Below are 26,149 nucleotides of genomic sequence, written 5' to 3' on the forward strand. Positions count from 1 at the left end.
AGGGTGGGGGACAAGGAAGCCCAACATTCTCCAATCCTAGAAGAAGGCATTAGCCCCATGGGATAGGGAGGATGCTGGATCCCTGCCGGCTACACTGAACACAACGTGGTCCTCAATACAATTAAAATTTATGTAATAGTAAGAGGAAAATATATATTAAAAATAGCGGCATTTCTTCAATTTGTACAAAATGTATTTATTTTACATTAACAGATGGGAAAGAGGCAAGAAAATTATGTCTTCACAGTAACAAACCCAGTGATGTTCTCACGGTCATCTGTCTCCCATCTTGTATACCCGACCTGCGGCACTCCAGCTGTTGCAAAACTACAACTCCCAGCATGCCCAGACAGCCTACAGGTGGGAGTTGTAGTTTTACAACAGCTGGAGGACCGCAAATGGAGAATCCCTGCGTGTAGTTCATCTGGTTATTGAGCAATAAAGCAAAATTCATCCAGCAGAGTATTCTTCCCCCGTGCAGGAACACTGGAGCTATGCATTGTGTGGCTTCTGGTGACATACGTGGTTCTGAAAATACAGCCATAGACCCAATTCCAATATAAAATCCTCTCCATTTCAGTACAGCGGGTCACTGGAGGTTATTCTGTAATTTATCCATGAGCAGCAGTCCACTCATGGCAAGACGATGACAATCTTCATCAGCATCGGTCTCAATCACATCTAGGAAGAAAACATCAGTCTCAGTCTAGTGACAATTCTCTGTCTAGTACTGTAGATTCTATGATGTACCCTTAGGATAGGTCATCACTATCAGATCGGTGGGGGATCCAACATCTGGCATCCCAGGCTGATCAGGCTGAGAAGGTGAATCAACTTCAACTGAATGGGACTGAGCTTGCAGTACATTTTCCGACCACTACACAGTGTATGGAGCTATGCTAACTCTGGTGCACCGCAGCGCCTTCTATCAGCTGATTGGTGGCAGTGCCAGGAGTCGCACACCCCACCGATTTGATATTGATGTCTTAAGGATAGGTCATCAATATCTAGAACCCTTTGCATTGAACTCTACAATAAATCCATATCCACAGAATCTACTAACCATAAGGATTGGAGCTCTATATAAAAAAAAGTGACGACTGAAACCCACAAAGATGTATTCTAAAATAAACCAGTACAGAATTTAGATGTAAATAGTGTTTCAGATGTAAAAGCAGCGCTTTGTGTGCACAGACCATTCAATATTACTTATACATGCAGGGGACCTGTACGTACACAGAATTCAAACAAAATTTAAAAGGAGGCAATAACACAGGATGCACTGGCTTGGTTTTACACAGCTTCCCATGGACCTCACCTGACAGCCAGCATTTCAATTCCAGCACCTCTTCGGACATGTCAGCCATGAGTAGCGCCCAGGGAACACTTAGCAGGATGGTGATAGCGCAAAACAGGAGACCCTGTCTCACAAACCTATAAACAAAATATACTATAAAGTCAATACCCACATATGGCTGGTAGTATGGGCAAGTGATGTGAGACACATCATATACTTCATATGCGTGGTTAGGTTATATGGATGTCATAGAGCGGGGGTCTTCTATATGCCAGAGTAGAAAGCTGCTTTCAAGCAGCGACTCTCACTCTAGAAGACTCAGGTAGTCCATGTATTATATGGTTGGCCATTGATCTTGTCGGGATAGTTATAGGCCCGAAATGAATCAAACATGAATTGCTATGTTAAAGAGGACCTTTCACCGATTATTACACTATGAACTAACTATACAGACATGTAGAGCGGCGCCTGGGGATCTCACTGCACTTACTATTATCCCCGGGCGCCGCTCCGTTCTCCTGCTATGTCCTCCGGAATCTCTGTTCCCCAAGTTATGGTAGGCGGAGTCTGCTCTTGTTCTTCTGTAGCGCTGGCCAATCGCATTGCAGAGCTCACAGCCTGAGAGAAAATAACCTCCCAGGCTGTGAGCTCTGCGCTGCGATTGGCCAGCGCTAGAGCAGAACAAGGGCAGACTCCGCCTACCATAACTTAGTGACTGGAATCTCCGCCTACTATAACTTAGTGAGCGGAGATACCGGAGGACATAACGGGAGAACGGAGCGGCGCCCGGGGATAATAGTGAGATCCCCGGGTCTGTATAGTTAGTTCATAGTGTAATAATCGGTGAAAGGTCCTCTTTAAATAGTGTGGCATCTGCCATTTTGTGATATGTCCACCATTTTCTGTGAGCTTATGGAAAGGACACCCGTTCCTAAAGTGTATTATTATATTTTTCTCTATAATTATACCAGTTCGAGGGAGTACTTGCTTCCTTAGGCTGAGTTCACACGGGCGAGTATTCCGCGCGGGCGCAATGCGTGATGTGAACGCATTGCACCCGCACTGAATCTGGACCCATTCATTTCTATGGGGCTGTGCACACGAGCAGTGATTTTCTCGCATCACTTGTGCGTTGCGTGAAAATCGCAGCATGCTCTATATTGTCCATAGAAGTGAATGGGGCTGCGTGAAAATCTTAAGCAAGTGCGGATGCGGTGCGATTTTCACGCATGGTTGCTAGGAGACAGTCTATTCACTGTATTATTTTCCCTTATAACATGGTTATAAGGGAAAATAATAGCATTCTGAATACAGAATGCTTAGTAGGTGATCAATTGATGGTTAAAAAAAAATAAAAAATAAAAAATAAACTCACCTTCTCCTCTTGTTCGCGTAGTTCCCGGAATCTTCTTTACTTCTCAAAAGATGAACTATCGGCTAGGACCTGTGGTGACGTCAGATCACATGCTCCATCACCACGGTGATGTACCATGTGATTGGAGCATGTGATCTGACGTCACCAAAGGTCCTTTAGCCCACAGCTCACCATTAAAGAAGTAAAGAAGAGACCGGGAACTACGCGAACAAGAGGAGAAGGTGAGTTAATTTTTTAATTTTTTTTTTAACCCTCAATTGATCACCTACTAAGCATTCTGTATTCAGAATGCTATTATTTTCCCTTATAACCATGTTATAAGGGAAAACTAATCAAATCTACACAACACCTAACCCAAGCCCGAACTTCTGTGAAGAAGTTCGGGTTTGGGTACCAAACATGCGTGATTTTTCTCACGTGAGTGCAAAACGCATTACAATGTTTTGCACTCGCGCAGAAAAATCGCGGGTGTTCCCGCAACACACCCGCACATTTTCCCGCAACGCCCGTGTGAAAGAGGCCTTAGTCCAGGTCTGGGAGGAGATCCTTCAGGAGACCGTCCGCCACCTCATCAGGAGCATGCGTTGTAGGGAGGTCATACAGGCACGTGGAGGCCACACACACTACTGAGCCTCAGGGTGACTCCTTTGAGGGTGACTCCAAATCCAGACCTCCATGGGTTGAAAAATTTGATTTCCATTTTTTTATTTTTGTGCGATTTTGTTGTCAGCACATTCAACTATGTAAAGAACAAAGTATTTCAGAAGAATATTTAATTAATTCAGATCTAGGATGTGTTATTTTTGTGTTCCCTTTATTTTTTTGAGCAGTGTATTTAGCCTTCCATATTGATGTATAGGAGTAGACATGCCCATCCTGATATCATGAGGTTTCCTCTGAACAGAAGTGATGTATATAAATTTCCTACTTTAATATCCTAACCTAATAATAGCTTTGTTATAATGTGACAAGTTATTTCCACTGACATGTATTCTTAAGCTTGTAATCCTTTATATCAAACGCTGAATATATTATTTGCATTTATCACTATGTTTATAAACTTGTAATCAATAAATCTGCATATTTTTATAATACCTGTGTATTATTGTATAATGCAGAACTACATGTTTTATCATTAACGTCAAAAGAACTTCTTTATGGGGAACTCACCATTAGCTTGATATGTTACACGCAACGGTGTTGGGTTGGCAGTATCCGAGCGGATACCCCGACACTCTGAGACTTTAATCTGCTATTATTTTAGTCTTGTCCATATATGACTCATCTAACATATCATATTGTTTAATAGTGGCTGCGTCCACTGTCTAATTGTTTGTGATTTATATATTCTGAAAAACTCAATAAAAATTTATTGACTCTAAAAGAACTTCTTTATCTGAGGAAATAGTCGGACTCAGATGTGAATTGTATCGATTAGGTTGTCTACAATTCACCAGGTCATGATTATAAGAATTTATGACAAATTTTATACATTTTATTTTTATGAACATAATTAATAATTCTTAATTTAATTATTACCGCCCCGACAATCTTAAGGAGGTTGGTCCATCTCACTAGGATATGCCACCAATGTCAGATAGGTGGGACCCGCATCCATCTCTAGATCGGGGCTTCCAAACTGAACGAGGGCAAACCGAGCAAGCGCTGCTACCCTCCATTCACTTCTACGAGAGTGGCGAAAATATCAGAGAGCTAGCTCGGTTCTTTTTGGAACTCCCATAGAAGTGAATAGTGAGCATGCCACACATGCACGGTGCACTCTTCTTTGCTTTGAAGGCCCTGTTCTAGAGGTGGGACCTGACATTGGTGGCATATCCTTACGAAATGCCACCAATTTGTGAGCTGGGCCAACCGCTTTAAATGGTTGGCATATAATGCTACATTTCTTCTGCAAAGGTCAACATATCAGCTGACCTACACCCAACCATCCGCACTGTATGATTACTTATCACACAAAGAATTTTATGGTGACTTATACTCACGGATCAGTGTGAAAGCGAAGGACCCAGACAAACTCCAGCAATGCCTTCCCCATCTGAGAAGCAATCTAGGAGAGAAGACGAGCAGAGTCATCCATCCATATGTATCTACTATCTAGCCATCTATCCTACGCACCAAGATTAGATTGTGTGCTCGATTAGATTATATCACTATTTAAATCACTTTTTATTCATCTGTCTCACTTTTTTCAGGGTTTTCTGAGATATTTTTACTGATGACCTATCCTCTGGATAGCTGATAGTCAGGGGTCCCAGGTGTCAGATACTGATAACCTGTTTGACGAGGCATTGGCAGTAGCGCCATGGCCTTCTCTCTGCTCACCAAGCACAGCGCCGTCCCATTCACTTCAATGGGGCTGAGCTACGCCTAGGCCATGTGACCAATGAATGTGAGATCAGATGGCCTAGGCCAGTGTTGGCGAACCTATGGCACAGGTGCCAGAGGTGGCACTCAGAGCCCTCTCTGTGGGCACCCACACCATGGAAAAAATCTATCGTGTACCAATACGCCTTAGACTTTTCCTGCCATTCATCCGTGCAGGGCACACTATGAACAGCACAGACATCGCATTGAATGTAGGCAGGCTATTATAGCTAAATGATAAATTACATGGAAGATATACTATATTGGACTGTTGTATTCAGGGCAAATTGCCATGTTGGCACTTTACGATAAATAAGTGGGTTTTGGGTTACAGTTTGGGCACTCGGTCTTAAAAAGGTTCACCATCACTGGCCTAGGCTAAGCTACAAGAAGGCCGCAGCGCTACTGCCAGCACCGTCACAAACAGCTGATCGGCGGGGGTCCCGAGTGTCGGACCCCCACTGATCAGATACTGATGACTTATCCAGAGAATAGGTCATCAGTAAAAATATCTCGGAAAACCTCTAACAGTCTAAAGCGAGCAATATATTTAACATATCGGACGCAGGCGGACAACTGAATCTAATTAACACTCTAATCAATCTCCCCGGTAATTTCCACACACACATATACATTTGTACACTACCATAGAATTTAAAGCCAGGTGCATCAGGATGCCCAGCGTGTGAACTAGTCTTCCAAGGATCAGGCGATCTTCCCCCAGGAGGTCAAATGTCACGACAGGCCTGGATAGAAGAACCAAAAAAGATTCCACATGTAGTACACTAACCACCCAGAATATACACAAATACTGTAATTGCTAACTATAATGGTTGTGGTAGGGGGACACGAAACTCCACAGACAAATTATAACTGCAAATACAATAATCATATTATATCAATATAATAGTTTAAAGAGGACCTGTCCCCTCTCCTGATATGTATGTTTTAGTTACTTCTTGCATTCCCCATGTAATAATTCAGGAACATCTATGACTCTACTTTGTGTAATTCCTTTATTATTTCTTCTAGATGTTGTAAATGAATTGCCAGCAGTTTGCAGTGAAGGTCCAGCATGGGGGGGGGGGGGGGGGGGGGGGTGTTGTCCTTGCACAGTCTGACAATATCTAATCAGCCACTGAACTGGTAACACTCATCTGGACTTTCATTGCAAACGGCTACCAATTCATTCCTAACTTCTAGCAGGAATAATAGAGGAACGGCACAACAAACAAACAGTCATAAGAACGGATTCTCCAGAATTGTTATTACATGGGGAATGCAAGTAGTTACTAAAACAGACATGTCGGGAGAGGGGACAGGTCCTCTTTAAGTCCAGGTAATCACCACCTTGTATTAGTGTTACTGTTAATCCAGTGAACATAATGGTGGTGGTACAGTTACAATAGCAACCAGATTTCAGATCTTTTCAGAGGTTCTCAAATAAATGAAGCAATCTGATTGGCTCTTAGGGTAACTGCACCACTTTTCCATTTTACCACTTTCGATAACCCTCCATTGAGCCGTCACTTGGCCAAATGAAATGAATAAAAACGTTCTTTACCGTCGGGAGGGAAGAAATGAGAAATGTATGCATGTAACTTACCTGTCATAGTTCTGTATAAGTGGGAAAAAGAAGTGTCCTGCAACTGCATGAAATCTGTTTGGTGTGGAAGCTGGGGTGGCACTTGTATGTCCCTATAATGAGAAAGAACAAAACACTGCAATTCCCATCACTCAGTTATACTGTTTACCTGCAGTCACCACTAGGGGGAGCTCACTGCATACAGATTTTTACAACTCCCACTGAGCTTAACACTTGCTGAAGTATATTTCCAACAAAAAGACAAAAGATCCGTAAGTCAGAAAGGCTTGCAGTACTCCGGGTCAGAACATGTGAGGACAGGGAATGGTTTAGATTTGTTTAGAGCTCTGACGTCTACGTATCAGATTTATGCTGTTTTTACATTCCGGCAGATACCTTGGCAAAGCGCCTAGTTTTGTTTGCAATCCTCTCCTCTACAATTTTCCTCCAGTCAATGGGTGCATCATCCTTTATGTTCCCATGTGTGCTACTAGGAGAGTGGAAATCACACGTCGCTGTCTCAGGGGCCTCTTCTTTTTTTGGATTCACAGACTCTGAAAGCTCCTTAGCTGCAGCTGCTAAAACCTGACGGAGACGGAGAAGAATTGCTGTATAAATTCCTTGTACATGACAAAATATTTGTACTTTACGGATGACAGTTATATCAGTGATCTCCAAGACCTCACCTCTGCCCTTTAATTTCTTGACATCAGCGCCAGCAGAGCGAAATCTTGCGCCGGCGCAAAAGACTTACATTCACTGCCGCAATATGGAGAGGTGCAGTGAGCGGAGGCGTATACACCTCGGCTTTAAGCGCTCACTGTGTATGCCCGTATAGCGGCAATGCATGGAAGTCTTCTGCGCGAGATTTCGCATGTCTAGCGCTGATGTCAGGAAACAAAGGGGTGGTGTGGGAGAGGCAGAGGGGAGGTCGTGGAGAACGAGATGGGCGTGGGAGCGGAGAGATGGACTTCTGACTCCCCTCAGGCAGAACAATGTCCTGATGACTCCATGAGGTACCTGGTCATGACATTAGAGTCATTTTCAAAGTTGTATTTTCACATGAATACGATTCTTTTGATTGGAGGATGAACGGTAAGAATATTTACTTAGCTCTATATGTCGATCCTGAAGACATGTTCCCGTTCACTGCAGCAAAGGGATAACATTTGCTAAAATGTCATCCACTTTACTGATAGTCTAACTACACGCAATTCTGTGGCAGGAAATCGTGAATATACACTTTGGGCTGTGTCCACACATTGTGTAAATGCTGTGCATTTTCCACCACGGAATAAGATTATGGGGAAAACCAACAGCATTTTACATTACTAGCAATGTAGATGAGATTTCATGCTGTGAAAAAAATAAAAATGCAGCATAGATTGAACTGTGCGGCAAATTTTAAATACACACCATGTCAATTTATACTACGGATTTCCATCACAGATTTGACCCTGTGTAATGCATCGGGTGAAATCTGCAGAAAATCTCCCTCTGAAATTGCGTCAAACTCTGCAGCAGAACTTCCGCTCCCTGTGGCTGTACACATAAAGTAACACACACATACGTCTAATATATCCATTCGCTGTCGCAGGCTGTAGTTTAAGGTGTAGAATTCTCCGGTAATATACTGAGTCACCTGTAAAAGAAAAAAAAATAAGAAAAAAAGTGACACATTACACAGACAGTGGAAGTCATGCGGCTGATGAGTTGTACATCGGCTGTTATGAACCATCCCCCATTACAGTCATACGCGTGCTCTCTTTGTAAGGCAATTATCTACTGTGCAATCAAAATGAGAAACTGTACAAATTCAGTCCAAGAACAGGTTAAAAAAAAATATATATATATAATCTAATTGACTGACTCAGTAGGGGAGTTATCTCCCTGCACCTGATTTCTGGTGGAAAAAAAAAGTTTGCAACTTTTGGATGCTATTTCGACAAAATATCACCAAGTGGCGTTATTACGACACCCTCACTTTTCTCAAAGGGGGCGTGACCAGTGGCTGTGACAAATGTATCATTTTTTACCAAATTTTGGTGCAAATGAAGAAATAAATCTATGGCGGCTCTGATCTGTTGTAGATTTCTGTTTAGGCGCACGGACTGCCAGAGGGTACATTCGATATAGGATGAGGCTCGCGCCTCCTCATAAATTGGGGGCATCCACTGACATATTTTCGCGCCAGACTTTCAGGAGAATCTGTTGGGTGCAAGATTTCCGGGCCAACATCACTAGACGAGCGGTGTGTAGTTGGCTTTACCATTGGGGCTTCTTTACATGCAGCAGATTTTGTTGCAGAAATTTCTGCCCCCGCCGAAAATCAGACCCCTTTATATGAATGGGGTTGTTTTGGCCGCAAGCACATGGACTGCCCTATTCAGATGATTGGAACAGATTGAAAGTTGCAAAAAAACTGCCGCGTGTGAAGGCACCCTTAGAGATGCCTCTCAGTCCCCAATGTCACATTCACATATTCTCCCACTTCTGGTTTCAGAACTTCCCACCAGTTATTAGTGGATAAGTAAATCAGTGCGGGTACGTACCGGTACAGGATCAATAACAGTGACAGAAACCATGGCTGCATATCTCAGCTGTGTGAAATTCTCCACGCCGAGGCAGTCATCAAGGTGCAAGAGGATTTTGACAAGCTCTGTGCTGACCTACAGGAGAAGACAGCAAGGGAATCTTTACTATTTGCTATAGAACATACTGTATATCAAACCCATAGTTTCTTATCTTCCAGCAGAGATACCGTAAGTACGGTCTCCGTTTTTACCTCTCTGGTGGCCGAGGGGTTTGAACGAATCAAGCTGGATAACGAACTCATGGTCACCTCCAATTTTTCCACATCTTTTGACAACAGAACTAGGGAAATAAAAAATTGAAGTCACATCCGCTCTTCCAGATTTATATGAAGTTTAATCATGAACAGTTTCTAATATACTTTTGCTTTTCAATTCCTCACCAGTTTCAAGAGATGTGTTTGCTGTCAGTGAATGGGAACACTCGTTTCCGGGATTAGGCATGTATTGGTTAGCAGCCTGCGAGTCTAAAGATCAGACTCCTCATTCATATCTTAAACTGGCCATGAACCTTGGATCGACGTCGGCTGAACTGCCTATTTCAGTGGGACTGGATGATCATCTAATGTGTATTGGGGGCTTCCCAACAACCCTGATGGCAGATGTCGGGGGAGAGAAAAACTAAGAAACAAAAAGGACTGAATTTCAACAAATTGCCCAATCCTTTTGTTCTTAAAGGGGTCATCCGCTCACCAAGAAAAAAAAAACTAAATTCAGTGTTTCTATGAGCAGCTTTGCAGCAATAGGACTCTTCAATTTTGCATATGAAGACCGCTCTGTCCCCTGGTCAAATGACAGGTACTATTCGGTGCGTCTTGCAACGCCATCGTGTTTTGACTGCCAATCAACTGGGCAGCCCCGTCTCCTGTGACAGAACAAGCTGAAAGGCTGGTTCCTCCAGGCCGGTTGTATCCCTCAGCTTCCCATCACAAGCCTGCCTGTATAGAAACAGCTGTCCAGTTCTTTCTATCTAAGGGGATGGGGCTTCCCGGAGAATAGTCTATGCAGATGGAACGCCATGTGGTTGCAAGTAGCGCTAATTGATAGCCGACTCCTATGGGTAAGTTAGTTGCAGCTAACTTACCTATAAAAAAAACTGTGAAACGTATTTTTTTGGTGAACAGACAACGACTTTAAGGGAGGCATGTAGCAGGAGCGTCTTCCCCTGTCTGAACACAGGCATGCTTGGGACTACCTATAGGTGTAAAAGAATGTACGACAATAGGATAAATGCAATCCAAACCTTCTAAGCAATCCCGGATATATGCTGGAATTTTGCTTTTCTTCAGCTCGGTGTCGGCACTCATGTCATATGGAGTCAGGTCATCATCACTGTTCCAGGGGATTAAGGAGACAATTGCCAGAATCAAAAACAAGCACAAACATTAATAGAGGAAAAAAGGAGGAAAACAATTTGCTCAGATATTCACAAGGACAGGGCCTATTTGATGAAACAGGACAAAAAGCTATACAGGCTCCTTCAATTTCAGTCCGCCCGGTAATACCAAGATCATACGGCCATATACCGCCAACATGAAACCACCATATAGTGTCCAGTTAATATGAAGCATCCAAATAATACTGACATAATAGTTCCATTCCCAAAATATATCACCATACATCCCTTCATAATGGTTGGTAGTAGAAGCTTACTACTGGGGTTCCCCATCCTTTTTAGTGTGAAAACTCGGGCCTTGGGCAATGGCTATGAGTATAGTTAACCATTCACTCACCTATCGAGTTCAGAGTCCGACCCAACATCAGCTTTGGGCTCTTTCTCCCGTTCGTTACTGTTGGAAGGCTGAATTCTGGACTGAGAGCTGTGAAAGAAAGAGAAATGACCGCGGGATGATAAGACCTGATTAACCAACGAGATGGACTCCACGTCATCCACTTACCTCTCAGGTGAAGCCGTTACGCTCTCTGCAGGATCCAGTGCAGAAATGGACGGAGGGGTCAGCAGTGACTTCAGGTCTTTGATTTCCTCACCTTCTTGATACTACAGGATGAAGGATTTTATGTTTGTACAGTAAATTGTAGGTCTAGGATGCTGCATCATTGCGATAACTAATGACTATTATCACCCCAATTTCACCATCTCAGGGACACAGATCAGTAAAAGTAGGTGCTTCCTCTTTCATACAACAGATGGCGTCGCCTCGCCTGTAAATACTCTTCATACAAATACAACTGTGCAACGTCATTTCTTAAAACCCCGTATGTGTTGTTCCTCGGTTATTTCTCCTGGAGCTTATTAACAGTTTTCAGTAACAACTAGCAGAATAGTGAGTGCAGCTCTGGAGTATAATACAGGATGTAACTCAGGATCAGTACAGGATAAGTAATGTAATGTATGTACACAGTGACTGCACCAGCAGAATAGTGAGTGCAGCTCTGGAGTATAATACAGGATGTAACTCAGGATCAGTACAGGATAAGTAATGTATGTACACAGTGACTGCACCAGCAGAATAGTGAGCACTGCTCTGGAGTATAATACAGGATGTGACAGGATCAGTACAGGGTAAGAAATGTAACTGAGACTCCATCTTGTTAGGGAATCCATTTTGTCTCTAACTTCATTACATCTACTATGTACTAGAATTATGACCCTTGCATGAGCAGCTTCTTAGGAAGTTCTAGGCAAATAGCCAAGAACTCAAGGTTAGTAGATAAGGTATGATTTGTGCTAGAATAGTCAGCTGTATGACCATGAAATTAATATATTGCTTGTACGCTTGCTTCAAAAGCTTGGCATAAAGCCTTCTTGTTCTCCCTCTATAAAAACCCATCTTACACCCTAATAAACAGGATTCTCCCTTCAGTACACAAAACTTGTGTCTCTTGTGTTTTTCTTCTGAGCAGCTCGACTACTTCTGATTTGGAGCCCCGCTGTATTGCCTGAATAATGGATTTCGCCTACATAATGTATGTACACAGTGACTGCACCAGCAGAATAGTGAGTGCAGCTCTGGAGTATAATACAGGATGTAACTCAGGATCAGTACAGGATAAGTGATGTAATGTATGTACACAGTGACTGCACCAGCAGAATAGTGAATGCCGCTCTGGAGTACAATACAGGATGTAACTCAGGATCAGTACAGGATAAGTAATGTATGTACACAGTGACTGCACCAGCAGAATAGTCAGTGCAGCTCTGGAGTGTAATACAGGATGTAACTCAGGATCAGTACAGGATAAGTAATATAATGTACTGCGCTGGGAAGAAGAATGGCCCGGTAGGTCCGTCTCATTCATCATTTTCTACGCCTGTTTTAGGTGTATAAAATGGTATAAAATGTAAGACAGCAAGGAAGCTGGCTTACATTTAGACTTGCGCTGGATACGCTGAATTTATGCCTGCACCTTTTCACAACTTTGGCGGATCCACCATCAGCTATAGGAGTTATTAAGACCGACGTCTAAAATGCTGGTCTTAATAAAATGACCCCCTAAGTCTGTCCTTTTACTTCAACCAATCAGCATATCCAAGTAAGAACGTTGTCACATCTCATGGCTTCCATACAGGAACCTTACTTGGAAAGTAAGACTGGGACCTCCAGGTTCCATATAGCGGCTCAGACATTCAGCGACTACCATGCCCAAGCATCTGGCTGGAGAAAGAGAACTGTCCAGATAGTGGCGGGTCCCAGAAGTCAGGGCGAAGAGTAGCTCTGCCGATGATGTAGGAGGGGAAAGACAAATTATCAGTGAGACACGAAGAACAATCTTGAGGTGGTATGGGCGGCCATATTTTGCTATATATCTTACCTTGCTTACAGCCTTCAATTTCTTCTTTGTTCAAGAGACCCAAGCAAATTAAAATGGAGCTACTCAGGTAAAGGAGCTGGGGATAGGGCGAGTGTTTAACTGCACTGCCAGATGACCACACTTCCAGAAGCTCCTTCAGTACCTGGAGTAAACAGACACTACAGTACACAATATTACAGTACTCCCCTCTCTCCATTCAGAATATAAGAACACTTCGGTGAGCCGTCAGTGGGAACAGCTGTTGGATGAAAAAGCGTTAAGCTACAGTCACAAAACGACCATTGCACGGGGCTTTTTAACAGCCAGTGAATAGCGGGTGTCATAATACAGGACATGTCCTATGTTATGCTGTTTTCACGGCCAGGCAGTCTAACAGACATTAAAAAAAGCTACACTGACACTCGCTTCTTACTAAAGACAGCAAGACCCTAGTAAGAAGACAGCGTGGAGATGTCACCATGCTGGAAGTGTCAGGTCCTGGTGCCTCCAGTCAGGAGCAAGTGTACCCGCGTGTGCAAGTAGGAGAGGTATGTTTTTTTTATTTTTTTTTATTTGTTGGCACTAACAGGGGTGGGGGCATTATTATAGCCACTATGTGGCCATTATAGATACTGGGGGCACTATGGGGGCCATAATATATCAAGGGGGCACTACAGAGGGACATTATGTATACTGAGGGGGGCATAATATATATACTAATGACACCGCAGGGGGTGGGAATAAAAAAAAAAAAAAAAAAAAAAAGCCTATGAAATTTACCCATTTTTAATGGCCGTTAAAAACTGGTGGAAAACAGATAAACGGCCCGAAAATGGATGCACACACTGATGCAAAATGGCCATGAAAAACTGACCATTATTTTTCACGTGAATGTAGACTTTGGGGGATATCTACATAGTGCACGGCCAACTTTAGTCTTTGTTTACTTGTAGGCTACCTTTTAGAAATCACTTACGTCTATATACCTACCTTAATCAGCAATGGACGGCGACTAATCTCCATAGCCAAATATCCCAGAATGCTCTGCAGTGCCTCTTTCTGGTGAGGAAATAAAACTGCAATCATTTCGTTTCCTACGAGCTATGAATGGGATCCGATAGGAACGTGATGATTACCTTGTGACCATACTGCAAAAACAGCATCTTCTTAGTCAGCAAGAACTGAGTCTTCTTATTCTTCACAACCAGATCTCCCAGTAACCGGGAAAGAGTCGCAGGCCTGAGAAAGACAAAGACGTAGCTAAGCCCTGCACAGAGCTTTTATAGTAAATATTGCACCTTGCTTAGATTACAGTTAAATTAAAGGGGTTGTCCGGGCTACAGATATTGATGGCCTATGCTCAGCTGTTTCCGGTTGCCACAGGACCGTGAACAATGGACACGGAAATAAAATACGTTCGTGTACATGAGACCTAAATGGATTAGAGCTGCAGTCCCCTGGACAGTGGGTGGCCAGGATGCTGGAGTGCAAAAAACGATGTCATTTCCTACTTACCCATCTGCCATCTGAACAAGACCAGCGACCACCGGTTCCATCCACCTGTCAGGAACAGACTCAATCAGCCTCCAACAGATCCTCTGCCAGATGCAGTCCGACTGGACAAGCGTGGTCAAGCGGGGTACCAGTACAGAGAGGAGCTCCCCTGCAAGTAGATACCAGACGTGGTCATCCACCTTAAAAGGGATGTTCCCAAACTTTTGATAAGCCAAGTTAGCAAACTACTTTGGATAAGCTTTATTTATTCATCACAGACAGTCATTTAGTATGAAAGTGTCCACAGCGATCAGCTGAGACCCCTTTCCTCCCCCCAGCAAAGTGTCACTACAGCAGCCATCATAGGAAAAATGTAGATATTACCTGGCTGGTCGGGCATGTAAACCGTGATGGTCCTCCTACCCATCCCTTCAATTACCCAATAGGGCATATGGAAAGGGGTTGCCTCATTCCTCTCTGTACCATAAGGGATCTTTTTTTTTTTTTTTAGGATTAGAGAATTATTATGGCAAGATCCAGGATACTCACTTTGTCGACCTTGCATACAGACTTTTCCCAGGAGCTGAGACACAAAAGAGATGGAGCAACCTTTCCCATCTAAGATAGAGAAGAGCATTAGTAAAGTATGAGCTGCCCGGGCCCACAGCAGTCAATCGAATATCCACTCTCATTTTTCAGAAATGTTCACATTTATGTTTGGTCCCTAGGTCCACACTTACCTCTCAGAGACACAGAAACCATCTGCAGCACACATAGTATGGCGTTCCCCATATGGGGATAATAGTTTTGGGGGTAGAAAACAGCTTTATTGTGTTTTTGGAGACAATTAGCCAAGTGGTCGGGTAAGCTGCAGATCCTCATTAGGATGGCTTCGTGTAAGACCGGGGTTGGCGTGGCCTCCAGCTGCTGCTGACAAACCTCCCAGATGACCTCGGCTAGAGCGCCGCGCTGCAAGAACTTCTCCAGTACATGAACACAGCGATCGAGGCGGATACAGGGTCTGTAATGTAAGAGGACTGCGGGTTATTTCACTGCAGCGCGTGCGACGTGTACGACGGAGGAGACGAGCGCTTCAGCAGTTATTTCATGGACACAACAGAAATCAGTCCCTAAATCGCCATCAATGTGTGATCAGTCAGAGTCCAACTGCCGGGACCCCCTGATCACAAGGAAGAATGGCGGTGACATTTTATTAATTTTTTTTTACATATATGGCAGCATATTCACTACGTTCAACGTAGCGGTTCCTGTACTACCTGTATCAGACTATCTAGAGACAGACAAGGAGAATGTTATTTCCAGGAGGAATTATACAGCAAAGAGCTCCAAGTACAGATGCTCCAGAATTATTACATGGAAGTTACTAAAACAGACATGTCAGGAGAGGCGACAGCTCCTCTTTAAAGAGATTCTGTCACCTCGTTTTCGGTTAGAAGAAAAGATCCCTTTGTTCAGGGATCATACCAAAAATACTACCGTCATACACGTTTCTAGACCGAGCCACTTCCGATCTGGCAGGAGAGTTGCTTTTTTTTTTTTTTTTCTTTCCTATTGGGCACAGCTTATGACTGTTGGGGTTGTTGTCTTTTAGGCCAGGTAACCCTTTTATTGCATATATTTTTAGTTAAAGGGATTCTGTCACCTCATTTTAGGTTATAGAGCTGCGGACACGCACGGCTAGATCGCCGCAATATACCGGTCCTATAGGGCTGTGTGCTTTTATTTTGTTTAAAAAATTATTTTAGAGATATGTAAATGAGCTTTGTAAGGTGCCTAAGGGGCTGTACGAACCTTCCTGGTGCCCAGTCACGTCCCCCTGTGAAGGAGCCCAGCATCGACTGCATCCTCCGAATCTCCTCCTTTCGACACAGTCAGATTGCCGCGAGCTCGCGCATGCGCAGTGATGGTATAGTGTTCCTTCCCTGTGCTGGCATCAGCCTCAGGGAAAAGAACTGCGCATCGCGAGATTACGGCAATCTAACTGTGTCGAAAGGAGGAGATTCAGAGGACGCAGGCGGTGCTGGGCTCCTTCACAGGGGGACGTGACTGGGCACCAGGAAGGTTCGTACAGCCCCTTGGGCACCTTACAAGACTCATTTACATATCTCTAAAATCTTTTTTTAAACAAAATAAAAGCACACAGCCCTATAGGACCGGTATATTGCGGACATGCTAGCGGCGATCTAGCCGTGCATGTCTGCATCTCTATAACCTAAAAACGAGGTGACAGAATCCCTTTAACTAAAAATGACAGCAATAAAAGGGTTACCTGGCCTAAAAGCCAACAACCCCAACAGTCATAAGCTGTGCCCAATAGGAAAAAAAGAAAAAGCAACTCTCCTGCCAGATCGGAAGTGGCTCGGTCTAGAAACATGTATGACGGTAGTATTTTTGGTATGATCCCTAAACAAAGGGATCTTTCCTTCTTGTCTGTTACGGTCCAAATCTTAAAATTCCCTTTAGGGGTAAGGGAATGAGAAGACATGACTGTTGATGGTGCGTGTGCCTTTCTCTTCTGAACAAAACTGCCAGAAAATTCCTTTTATTAAAGAGAAAGGCCCGGGTGTTATCCTTACATCCTGCAATTACAGATCAGCCAATCACACTGTGACATGTGTTATAACATGGACCTATATGTCGCCAAAGGACGGCATCAGGAAGTTATCCAGGGAAGCTAAATAATTATTTTGTCTAGATACAGGAGGGGTCTGTATACAGCTTATACCAGATATTGCCACTTAGCCATTTCCTTGTATATTGTATATTATTTGGCATTCAGAAAAATATGTTCAGTGTCCAAAGAGATTAGATAACCAGGATTTAATTAATCTTACTATATCACATTAGTGACGTGTCGTGTCAGCACACAGGACTGCTGTGGCAGTGATCAGCCTTAGGCTACTTTCACACTAGCGTTCGGGTGTCCGCTCGTGCGCACCGTTTGAAGGGGCTCACGAGCGGCCCCGAACGCATCCGTCTGGCCCCAGTGCATTCTCAGTGGAGGCGGATCCACTGAGAATGCATCCGCCTGCCAGCGTTCAGCCTCCGCTCAGTGAGCGGACACCGGAACGCTGCTTGCAGCGTTCGGGTGTCCGCCTGGCCGTGCGGAGGCGAGCGGATCCGTCCAGACTTACAATGTAAGTCAATGGGGGCGGATCCGCTTGAAGATGACACCATATGGCTCAATCTTCAAGCGGATCCGTTCCCCATTGACTTACAATGTAAAGTCTGAACGGATCCGCTCAGACAACTTTCACACTTAGAAAATTTTCTAAGTTTTAATGCAGACGCATCCGTTCTGAACGGATGCGAACGTCTGCATTATCGGAGCGGATCCGTCTGATGAAACATCAGACGGATCCGCTCCGAACGCTAGTGTGAAAGTAGCCTTAGCAGTCAAAGGACGAAGCCATTCCTAGTCTGGCGGGGACCAGAGGCTGCCGAGAACTGGCAGTTGCTGCCAATCTGTTCCATACTTTCAGGAATGGCAGAGCTTATACATCCTTGTCTCCTACTGGACTCAGAAAAAAGGTTGAGGCTCCTGCTGCAGCCAGTTGTCTCACAGCCAGACAGAGGAGGGGGACATGGCTGTACTCCTGAGACACAGAAAGAGCAAGTTAGGCTACTTTCCCACTAGCGTTTTGGCTTTCCGTTTGCGAGATCCGTTCAGGGCTCTCACAAGCAGTCCAAAACTGATCAGTTGCATTCTGAATGGAAAAGGATCCGCTCAGAATGCATCAGTTTGCCTCCGATCAGTCTCCATTCCGCTCTGGAGGCGGACACCAAAACGCTGCTTGACAAAGCGAAGCCAAGCAGATCCGTCCTGGCACACAATGTAAGTCAATGGGGACGGATCTGGCACAATAGAAAACGTATCCGTCCCCTATTGACTTTCATTGGTGTTTAAGACGGATCCGTCATGGCTATAGAAGACATAATACAACCCGATCCGTTAATGGCGGATGCATGCGGTTGTATTATTGTAACAGAAGCGTTTTTACAGATCCATGACGGATCCGCAAAAAACGTTAGTGTGAAAGTAGCCTTACCCATGTAAATGCCTCATGTACTCACCCTGTCCTCACCAAGCTGTCCATCAGCACTAGGAAAGCCTGGTCTGCTGGACCCTCTAAGAAAAAACTGTCCCACAGATCCAGACGGTCAGACGTCAGAAGGTCAAACCACTGTGGCCCAATTTGAGCCACTAAAAACCTAAGGAAAGGGGTGTAATGTGCTCTGTTGAATTCAGCAATCTCCTGAGCAGACGCCGGGGGGTCTCCTTCTCCGAGGTACCGCCTGGCACTGGACAGCACCTCCACCAGTCTGTCTCCATCGCCGATCTTAGACAATTCAGTGATGAGGTCTTGGAGTGCGCAACGCACGGAGAGCAGGTCCTGATCCATTTCTTATGAAGCCCTACAAAATGGAAGACGTCGCAAAGATCTGATTAGTGTTCTGATCACGGACATCAATACTTGCATCTGCACAGAATATCAATGGTTAAATGCTGCACAGTCTGATCCTGCCGCCCGCCGTGCTGAATGCAGGCAATGAAGAAGTAAGGGGCCAATGTAAGGGAGTGTGGCTGCAGGGTCAGACTACAAAGGGTGGGTTTGAAGCTTGTACCCATGAAAACACAAAGGTCTGCATGGGAGCTGTATACACAGTACGGCAAGGATGCCCAACCTGTGGCCCTCCAGCTGTTGCAAAACTACAACTCCCAGCATGCCTGGACAGCCTACAGCAGGGCATAGCGGGAGTTGTAGTTTTAGAACAGCTGGAGGGCCGCAGGTTGGCCAGTCCGGCAGTAGGGCATTTTAACTTAGTTTTCAAAGAGTTCAATCCTTTGGACAGGTCATCAATATCTGATCGAGGGGGTCCGACTCCCAGCACCCGCACAATCCGCTGTTTGAAGAGAGCGTGGCGCTCCAGTGAGCACTGTGGCCTCCTCAAGCCTTACCAAGCACAGCGCCGTCCATTGTATAGTGGCCGTGCTTGGTACTGCAGCTCAGTGAGACTGAGCTGCACTTAAAGAGGACCTTTCATCAGTATAATTTTAATAAACTAATAACCCTACCTAATAGTGCGGCTTCCACTGATGTTCCCCCTTTTTTTTTTTTTTAAATCGGCCACCGAATGTTGAAATAATAGCCCCGTTTGTTCTGCTGCAGCGCCTGTCACTCAAGCGCTTTTTTGTATGGGGCGTTGCTAAACTTTTTTCTTTGCTATGGGCCTTGGCTGAGAGCGCAGCCAATCAGAGCGCTCCTCTCTCAGCCAGGCAGAAGGAGCTAAAGTGCAGCGATGTCTAGGGGATGATTATGATACTTACCCTGCCGCTCGTACCGCTGCTTCCACACCCGTCGCGTCCCTCGGCCGGTCTATCTGATCTTTCGCTGATCTTTCTATCTGATCTGCCTGGCTGAGAGAGGAGCGCTCTGATTGGCTGCGCTCTCAGCCAAGGCCCATAGCAAAGAAAAAAGTTTAGCAACGCCCCATACAAAAAAGCGCTTGAGTGACAGGCGCTGCAGCAGAACAAACGGGGCTATTATTTCAACATTCGGTGGCCGATTTAAAAAAAAAAAAAAAAAGGTGGAACATCAGTGGAAGCCGCACTATTAGGTAGGGTTATTAGTTTATTAAAATTATACTGATGAAAGGTTCTCTTTAAGCCACGTGACGGACGAACGCGCAGTCACGGGTAGAACGCGGCTGCCGCTCTCAGCGGAGTGACGCTGCCTCTTTAAACAGCTAATCGGTGGACACCGGGTGTCAGACCTCCACCGATGAGATACTGATGACTTATCCTGAAGATAGGTCATCGATATTACACCCCCTTTAAATCAAGTCTATTTACAAAATCGCATCGCTTTTTATTAGGAGAAATAACATAGGGTTGTAAAAGTATACACATCCTGTAAGGATTGTGCAGTCAGTGACACAGAAGTGTAACATTCACATGCACACAATGAAATATATATATATCTTACAGTCAGTTAAAGGGGTTGTGTCATGATTAAATTAAAAATCAGACCTCATAGTACATGACAATCTCTTTCTAACAAAGCTAGAACCAGCCCTGTACCTCACATGGGTCCAGAGATCTCCACATTCATTGCTCTGCTAGATTATATTCAGCCTGGCAGCTCAAGGGGTGTGCCCTTTCTGCTGCGGCCTCTCCCTTTAGCTGCCACAGCTTCTAACAGTACATATGGCTGGTGGCACTTGAAGATTTATTAAACTGAACATGTGCGACCAGCTCAGTGAGACGGACAAAAGACAAGGAAAAGAACAAACAGCAGGTGGCGCTATACAGATACCTTTTATTGAATAGCTCACTGGCTATACTAGATTTTTAATTACAGGCAATTACAAAAGTTTTCAGATCCAGGTGCTGGTTTGAAAACTGTAGAATATGTTTCGTGACATGTCCCCTTTAACCGCCTCCGGACCGCCTAACGCAGGATCGCGTTCCGGAGGTGGCAGCTCTGCGCAGAGTAACGCATATATGCGTCATCTCGCGAGACGCGAGATTTCCTGTGAACGCGCGTTCACAGGATCGGAAGGTAAGCGAGTGGATCTCCAGCCTGCCAGCAGCGATCGTTCGCTGGCAGGCTGGAGATATGATTTTTTTTAACCCCTAACAGGTATATTAGACGCTGTTTTGATAACAGCGTCTAATATACCTGCTACCTGGTCCTCTGGTGGTCCCTTTTGTTTGGATCGACCACCAGAGGACACAGGTAGCTCAGTAAAGTAGCACCAAACACCACTACACTACACCCCCCCCGTCACTTATTAACCCCTTATTAGCCCCTGATCACCCCATATAGACTCCCTGATCACCCCCCTGTCATTGATTACCCCCCTGTAAAGCTCCATTCAGACGTCCGCATGATTTTTACGGATCCACTGATAGATGGATCGGATCCGCAAAACACATACAGGCGTCTCCCTGGAGGCTTCCAGGGGGGGTGATCACCCCATATAGACTCCCTGATCACCCCCCTGTCATTGATCACCCCCCCTGTCAGGCTGCATTCAGATGTCCGTATGATTTTTACGGATCCACGGATACATGGATCGGATCCGCAAAACACATACGGACATCTGAATGGAGCCTTATAGGGGGGTGATCAATGACAGGGGGGTGATCAATGACAGGGGGGTGATCACCCCATATAGACTCCCTGATCACCCCCCTGTCATTGATCACCCCCCCTGTCATTGATCACCCCTCTGTAAGGCTCCATTCAGACATTTTTTTGGCCCAAGTTAGCGGAAATTATTATTTTTTTCTTACAAAGTCTCATATTCCACTAACTTGTGTCAAAAAATTAAATCTCACATGAACTCACCATACCCCTCACGGAATCCAAATGCATAAAATTTTTTAGACATTTATATTCCAGACTTCTTCTCACGCTTTAGGGCCCCTAGAATGCCAGGGCAGTATAAATACCCCACATGTGACCCCATTTCGGAAAGAAGACACCCCCAGGTATTCCGTGAGGGGCATATTGAGTCCATGAAAGATTGAAATTTTTGTCCCAAGTTAGCGGAAAGGGAGACTTTGTGAGAAAAAAATAAATAAAATCAATTTCCGCTAACTTGTGCCAAAAAAAATAAATTTCTATGAACTCGCCATGCCCCTCATTGAATACTTTGGGGTGTCTTCTTTCCAAAATGGGGTCACATGTGGAGTATTTATACTGCCCTGGCATTTTAGGGGCCCTAAAGCGTGAGAAGAAGTCTGGGATCCAAATGTCTAAAAATGCCCTCATAAAAGGAATGTGGGCCCCTTTGCGCATCTAGGCTGCAAAAAAGTGTCACACATCTGGTATCGCCGTACTCAGGAGAAGTTGGGCAATGTGTTTTGGGGTGTCATTTTACATATACCCATGCTGGGTGAGATAAATATCTTGGTCAAATGCCAACTTTGTATAAAAAAAATGAGAAAAGTTGTCTTTTGCCGAGATATTTCTCTCACCCAGCATGAGTATATGTAAAAAGACACCTCAAAACACATTGCCCAACTTCTCCTGAATACGGCGATACCACATGTGTGACACTTTTTTGCAGCCTAGGTGGGCAAAGGGGCCCACATTCCAAAGAGCACCTTTCGGATTTCACAGGTCATTTACCTACTTACCACACATTAGGGCCCCTGGAAAATGCCAGGGCAGTATAACTACCCCACAAGTGACCCCATTTTGGAAAGAAGACACCCCAAGGTATTCCGTGAGGGGCATGGCGAGTTCCTAGAATTTTATATTTTTTGTCACAAGTTAGCGGAAAATGCTGATTTTTTTTTTTTTTTTTTCCCCCTTACAAAGTCTCATATTCCACTAACTTGTGACAAAAAAAAAAAACTTCCATGAACTCACTATGCCCATCACGAAATACCTGGGGGTGTCTTCTTTCCAAAATGGGGTCACTTGTGGGGTAGTTATACTGCCCTGGCATTCTAGGGGCCCAAATGTGTGGTAAGAAGTTTGAAATCAAAATGTGTAAAAAATGACTGGTGAAATCCGAAAGGTGCTCTTTGGAATGTGGGCCCCTTTGCCCACCTAGGCTGCAAAAAAGTGTCACACATGTGGTATCGCCGTACTCAGGAGAAGTTGGGGAATGTGTTTTGGGGTGTCATTTTACATATACCCATGCTGGGTGAGAGAAATATCTTGGCAAAAGACAACTTTTCCCATTTTTTTATACAAAGTTCGCATTTGACCAAGATATTTATCTCACCCAGCATGGGTATATGTAAAAAGACACCCCAAAACACATTCCCCAACTTCTCCTGAGTACATGCTGCGCTTTTTGCTCTGGCCAAAAACCCGGAACACTTGCCGCAAGGCCGGATCCGGAATTAATGCCCATTGGAAGGCATTGATCCGGATCCGGCCTTAAGCTAAACGTCGTTTCGGCGCATTGCCGGACCCAACTTTTAGCTTTTTCTGAATGGTTACCATGGCTGCCGGGACGCTAAAGTCCTGGCAGCCATGGTAAAGTGTAGCGGCGAGCAGCATACTTACCGTCCGTGCGGCTCCCGGGGCGCTCCAGAGTGACGTCAGGGCGCCCCAAGCGCATGGATCACGTCATCCATGCGCATGGGGCGCTCTGACATCATTCTGGAGCGCCCCGGGAGCCGCACGGACTGTAAGTATACCGCTCCCCACTACTACTATGGCAGCCAGGACTTTAATAGCGTCCTGGCTGCCATAGTAACACTGAAAGCATTTGGAAGACGGCTCCGTCTTCAAATGCTTTCAGTACACTTGCGTTTTTCCGGATCCGGAGTGTAATTCCGGCAAGTGGAGTACACGCCGGATCCGGACAACGCAAGTGTGAAAGAGGCCTAAGCTATAGGGGCTGAGGTGGTTAAGTAGCAACAACTGGCCTTTGTAGAGATTACACTTCTGTATGTAACCCACTGCTGTAGAACTACAAATCCCAGCACTAATGTACAGCATAAAAGACTGACACGGACTCAGGGTGTGATCCCTGAACCTTACACCAAAGACTTTTTTTTTTTATAAGGACCCCCAGGCAGATAAATTAGAATTTAATCAAAACTGACACAGCTCTGACAGGGCTGCCAGTGATGAGCCCGAAACCTGTTCCGGGATTCATTCCGCAAATTACCTCCCCGGTCGTTCCAATGCCAGACACCGCTCTCAGGATCAGTTTTTACGACCCAGAAGTTTATCCATAATATCCATCACTCACCAAAGCTTAGCTCGTGAGCGCAGCCACCTTGGTCCTCTCACCGGACGTAGAAAGCAGCCATCTTGGTCCTCTCACCGGACGTAGAAAGCAGCCATCTTGGTCCTCTCACCGGAAGTATAAAGCAGCCATCTTGGTACACCCAACGCTAGTAATTCTGCTGCGTCGATGAGGTATGAGGCGACAAGTCCTGGTCACGTGACGCCGCCTCGCGTGGTGAGTGATGTTCTAGCACCCTCTAGCGCTCCCTATGTATTACTACAGCAAACAGTACAAACGTGTGGCTTTCCAGAGAGACTTTCTGTGGGTTGTAGTAAAACTTGTAAACCAAACCAGTCCCCAGGGCACATTTTGCAAGACACTTTTAATAAATTTTTATTTTTTTTAAGATCAAATCCTCAAGAGTAGGCCACTTAACAATGCGGTAGAAAATCTGCAGCACCTGCTTGTCTTGAATTTACTTGGGAAAAAATAGTATAATTAGGCCTCATGAACACGAATGTATTTTGTTTCCGTGTTTGTTCAGTTATTTTTTTGCGGATAGGATGCGGACCCATTCATTTTAATGGGTCCGCAAAAAATGCGGACAGCACACCGTGTGCTATCCGCATCCGTATGTCCGCCCCGCAAAAAAAAATTGAACATATCCTATTCTTGTCCGTTTTAGGCATTGTTACAATGGATCCGCAAATAAAAATGGATGGCATACGTTTTTTGTTTTTTTGCGGACGCAGAACACATATGTTCGTGTGCATTTAGCCTTATTGTACGGCGTTGCCTGGTTAGCAAATCCACATTAGTCGCTGGGGTCCCACCGATCACGAGAAACTCGTTCTGCAGTAGTCGCTTAGACCTGCATCGATCACGAGAAAGGGTAACCTGTACTCTTTGGGCCTCCCGTGCACGCTGCCGCCCCATTCTTCTCTACGGCAGTTCCAGAAATAGCTAAGCGCTGTACTCGGCTATCTCCAGAACTCCCATAGGTAATGGAGCAGCAGCGGGGGCGGACTGGGAAATTAAAGTGGCCCTGGGAAAAAAATAAAAGTGGCCCTTATGTTGTAGGGGGAGCAATACCAGTAGGCGGGGTCAGCAACACCATAGCGGAAAAATACCTTCCCTTTAGAACCATATACACAAGATATTACCCCAAAAGCTGTCCCTCTGTGGCCATCAGTAGCTGCCATTTTCTGTCCTCCTTCAGATGTCTCTGATTAAGGTATTAGGCCCCTTTGACACGGGTGTCCCGGATTTGCTCCGGATGCGTCGCGTGTGCATTGCGGGAAAACCGTGCGAGTAGGCACGCAATTGCAGTCAGTTTTGACTGCGATTGCGTTCCGATGTTCAGTTTTTTCCACGCGAGTGCAATGCGTTTTGCACGCACGTGAGAAAAAACTAAATGTGGTACCCAGACCCGAACTGTCAGCACTACATAACAGTATGTTTGTTACATTTCTCCCTGCAGCCGTTCTGATAAAATAAGCACTTTTATTATATGCTAATGAGCCTCTAGGTGCTATGTGGGCATAAAATCAGCGCCTAGAGGCTCCGTCCACTCACGCTTTATCCCGCCCAGGTCCAGTGTTGTGCCCGCTCCGCTCCTCTTGATTGATGTCACGGTTCGCAGCATCACTGATGAAATCCCGCACCTGCGCCGTTCACTTCTGTCTTCGGCGCAGGCGCATTGAGTGAAGGCCGCTCTCCTGATGCCGGCTTTCTCACTGAGCCGTAGGATCGGACAGGCGCAGGCAGTCGGCGATACTGCGGCTGCGCGAGATTTCATGCGCAAGAAAGGATGAAGCAAGTTTTTTTTTATCTAAATGACAACATGAAAAAAAGAAAGAAGACCCTTGCTGGAAAGAAGGTAGTTTATTGTACATTGCAATGGTAACAGCTTAATATGCTCAAACCTGATGACAGATTCCCTT

At 45.0% G+C, this 26,149-nt stretch overlaps 1 protein-coding gene across 2 annotated transcripts; it reads right to left on the minus strand.

Moving 5' to 3' along the window:
- Window positions 1–356: 356 nt before the first annotated feature.
- On the minus strand, window positions 357–24,286 carry TELO2 (telomere maintenance 2). Of its 2 annotated transcripts, none has more exons than XM_040441866.1 (21): window positions 24,228–24,286; window positions 18,576–18,917; window positions 15,221–15,501; window positions 15,030–15,098; window positions 14,502–14,649; window positions 14,123–14,225; window positions 13,977–14,045; window positions 13,008–13,149; window positions 12,774–12,910; window positions 11,132–11,232; window positions 10,967–11,053; window positions 10,477–10,565; window positions 9,428–9,516; window positions 9,195–9,311; window positions 8,213–8,284; window positions 7,039–7,227; window positions 6,664–6,755; window positions 5,704–5,803; window positions 4,676–4,740; window positions 1,319–1,434; window positions 357–681 (listed from the first exon to the last, which is right to left on the minus strand). In XM_040441866.1, the coding sequence occupies exons 2-21, from the start codon at window positions 18,902–18,904 to the stop codon at window positions 590–592; spliced, it is 2,487 nt and encodes an 828-aa protein (XP_040297800.1). In that variant the 5' UTR covers window positions 18,905–18,917; window positions 24,228–24,286; the 3' UTR covers window positions 357–589. The 2 variants fall into 2 exon arrangements, with proteins under 2 accessions (XP_040297800.1, XP_040297802.1); XM_040441868.1 differs by having other exon boundaries at window positions 24,144–24,244.
- Between the last annotated feature and the right edge of the window lie 1,863 nt (window positions 24,287–26,149).

The sequence above is a fragment of the Bufo bufo genome, chromosome 7, assembly GCF_905171765.1.
Source record: "Bufo bufo chromosome 7, aBufBuf1.1, whole genome shotgun sequence".
Taxonomy (NCBI): Eukaryota; Metazoa; Chordata; class Amphibia; order Anura; family Bufonidae; genus Bufo; species Bufo bufo.